This window comes from Euprymna scolopes, chromosome 27, assembly GCF_053919585.1.
Source record: "Euprymna scolopes isolate OS-2025 chromosome 27, ASM5391958v1, whole genome shotgun sequence".
Lineage (NCBI taxonomy): Eukaryota > Metazoa > Mollusca > Cephalopoda > Sepiida > Sepiolidae > Euprymna > Euprymna scolopes.
This window is the reverse complement of record NC_136508.1, coordinates 106,179,731-106,182,111: the sequence shown is the minus strand read 5'-3', so window position 1 is coordinate 106,182,111 and position 2,381 is coordinate 106,179,731. Positions and strand designations below refer to the sequence as shown.

General features: G+C 45.6%; 1 protein-coding gene across 1 annotated transcript; it reads right to left on the bottom strand.

The window, feature by feature from the left end:
- Positions 1-532: 532 nt before the first annotated feature.
- Positions 533-1,669, bottom strand: LOC145248761 (uncharacterized). Its single transcript, XM_080110402.1, has one exon. It carries the CDS (start codon positions 1,667-1,669, stop codon positions 533-535), a length of 1,137 nt encoding a protein of 378 aa, XP_079966528.1.
- Positions 1,670-2,381: the final 712 nt, after the last annotated feature.

The following is a 2,381-nucleotide window of genomic DNA, read 5'->3' as shown; positions in this document are numbered from 1 at the left end:
TGCACATCCATTATTATAAGCCGAGTTACTGGGTGATCCTTTGCTAACAGAACAGGGTGTTTAACTTCCGGGTCAAAATGGAGAGACCTTGCAATTCTGCCACCTGACCTGATAAGACCCTCACCATCAATGAACAGGTCGAGATCACGCACCAAACCCAGAACTGTCCTACCTGAGGAATCCCGCAGGAATGCTAGTTCCTCAGCATATCTCTGGCGCTGCATCGTTTTCATCAGCAGAATGGCTGCAAGCCTTTCTGTGTCAACTTCTAACCGACACAGCCGATGGATGAATCTGAGGACCAAGGAAGTCACTCTCAATAGCTTGGTGAAGGAAGAAAATCTTTTGAGAGGAAGAACTGTAGGTGGTTCCTCTCCCTGTAGGATGGCAGCATTCCAAGAAGAACGGGCCACCACTTGGCTGTGCTGGCTGAGGCATGTAAACTGCTGTACAGCCCATGGACTGATCCCGCTACTTAACCAATCCGGACCAGTACACCAGAATTGAAGGCAAGCCTTGAACCTTTTCAAAGTTAACCCCTCGTGATCAAATTGGCAGGATTCTCAGTTGTTGAGACATAACGAAATGAGGGGGAGAAACCTAGTGTGGCTTCCAACTCAGCACTCATCTGTTGGATGTCCTTCAGTCTATTCCGGGCAAAGAGGTTTCTCCTTACAATTGTTCCGGAAATCAGCCAAGAGAGAACCACCTGTGAATCTGTCACTACATGAATCTCAGAGGGAGAGAACCCTACAAAATCTCTCAACAAAGTAGGCAGGCACCGGAGAGCCAAAAACACGGCCATAAGTTCTAAGGTGGGTAGAGTTTTCTTTTTCAAGGGAGCCACCCTAGCTTTTGCAAACACCAGACCAGATTGGCAATTTTGCACTACATATGCTGCGAAGCCATATGCCTCTGGAGATGCATCGCAGAAAAGAAAAAGTTTGCCAGCCTCATTCTCGCTGAGTGCTCTTCTGGGGAAGGAGACGGTCTCCAGCTCAGAGAGATCAAGGGAAAGCTTCCTCAATAAGGACAAGTATTCCGGTGGGACCGTTACATCCCATCCCAATCCCTTCTTCCTAAGTTCACTCAACAAAATACGGCCACGTAACGAAACCGGTAGGCACAATGATAACGAGTCATAAACTCTAGCTGTCTCGCTGAGGATCCGTCTCTTTGTAACGGCACTAGAGTCGCACTTAACAGCTGCTACACAAAAAGTGTCTGAGAGAGGACAGTATCTATATCCAACCACCTTCTCACATTTGTTGCCATAGTCACTCAGGGAACCATGCTCCTGCATTTTGTTTCGAATCGTCACATGGTTAGAATTACAGGACTGCAGTTCGAATCCTCCCTGACGCAATCGTTCCCGGGTGAGTGTATATAACCGGCACAGTTCATCGGGATCATCGTGCGACATAACCAAATTATCCATGTAAAACCGATTCTCCATCATGGATCTACAATTATCCATGGGAAACTGCGCTGCATGGTATTTAAGGACATAATTTAATATAAATGGACTAGTAGCATACCCCAAAATAATTGTGTTGTATCTGAAGCAGCGTAGGCGACCTCCTTCTTTTAGGAAAAAACAGAACTTATTCCTGTCCGATTCAAACTTCAGACGGATCATTAAGAAGGCCTTCTTAATATCTGCTAACATGACGTGCTTATTAGCACGAAAGGTAAGTAACAAATCTAGTAGGTCACTAGTAAGATTTATTCCCTGGTAGGTAGCCTCGTTAAGGGAAGGGGAGTCACCAACTTTGAGGATGCAGTTGAACACTGGCCGAATCTTAGTGGTGGAGGTAGGGTCCGATTTCAGGACAGGCCTGTGCGGAATCCAGACAAACTCTCTGAACCGTTGAGAAGGCACGAAGATCTCCTCTATAATTCCATCCCATTCCTGCTGATGGAAAACCTTCAAATACTCATGATAAAGTTGCCTCTTCTCCAATCTCTGCACGACACGTTCCAATATTCACAGAGCCACTGCATGGTTGGAAAGAACACAAGAGATCTTATCATCCTCCCATGGCAACTGAACATAATATTTGTTATCCTTAAATTAAATAGACTGTCGAAAGAGAGCAATCTTCTGTTCATCATAATTAGACAGTTCCTGTTCCTCAATACCCAGTGACTCCACACTGAACATCTTCTCCAAACCCCTTTGTACATCATTTTCAGGGAAGAAATCATTTAGAGGGTCTTCATGGGTGCCCTGAGACTCCAGCACAAAACATAGGTGAGATGGGTTGACCTCAGCAGTCGATGCAAGCACAGCATCGAAGGTAAGGCATTCTGAGTTCTTGTCCACAGAATGGTCAGTATGAAAAAACTGCTTTACTTCATCGAAGGGGACGAGTCCTATT

Coding starts and splice junctions, on each gene's coding strand:
- LOC145248761 (XM_080110402.1), bottom strand. CDS start 1,669: ATGTTAGCAGATATTAAGAAGGCCTTCTTAATGATCCGTCTGAAGTTT.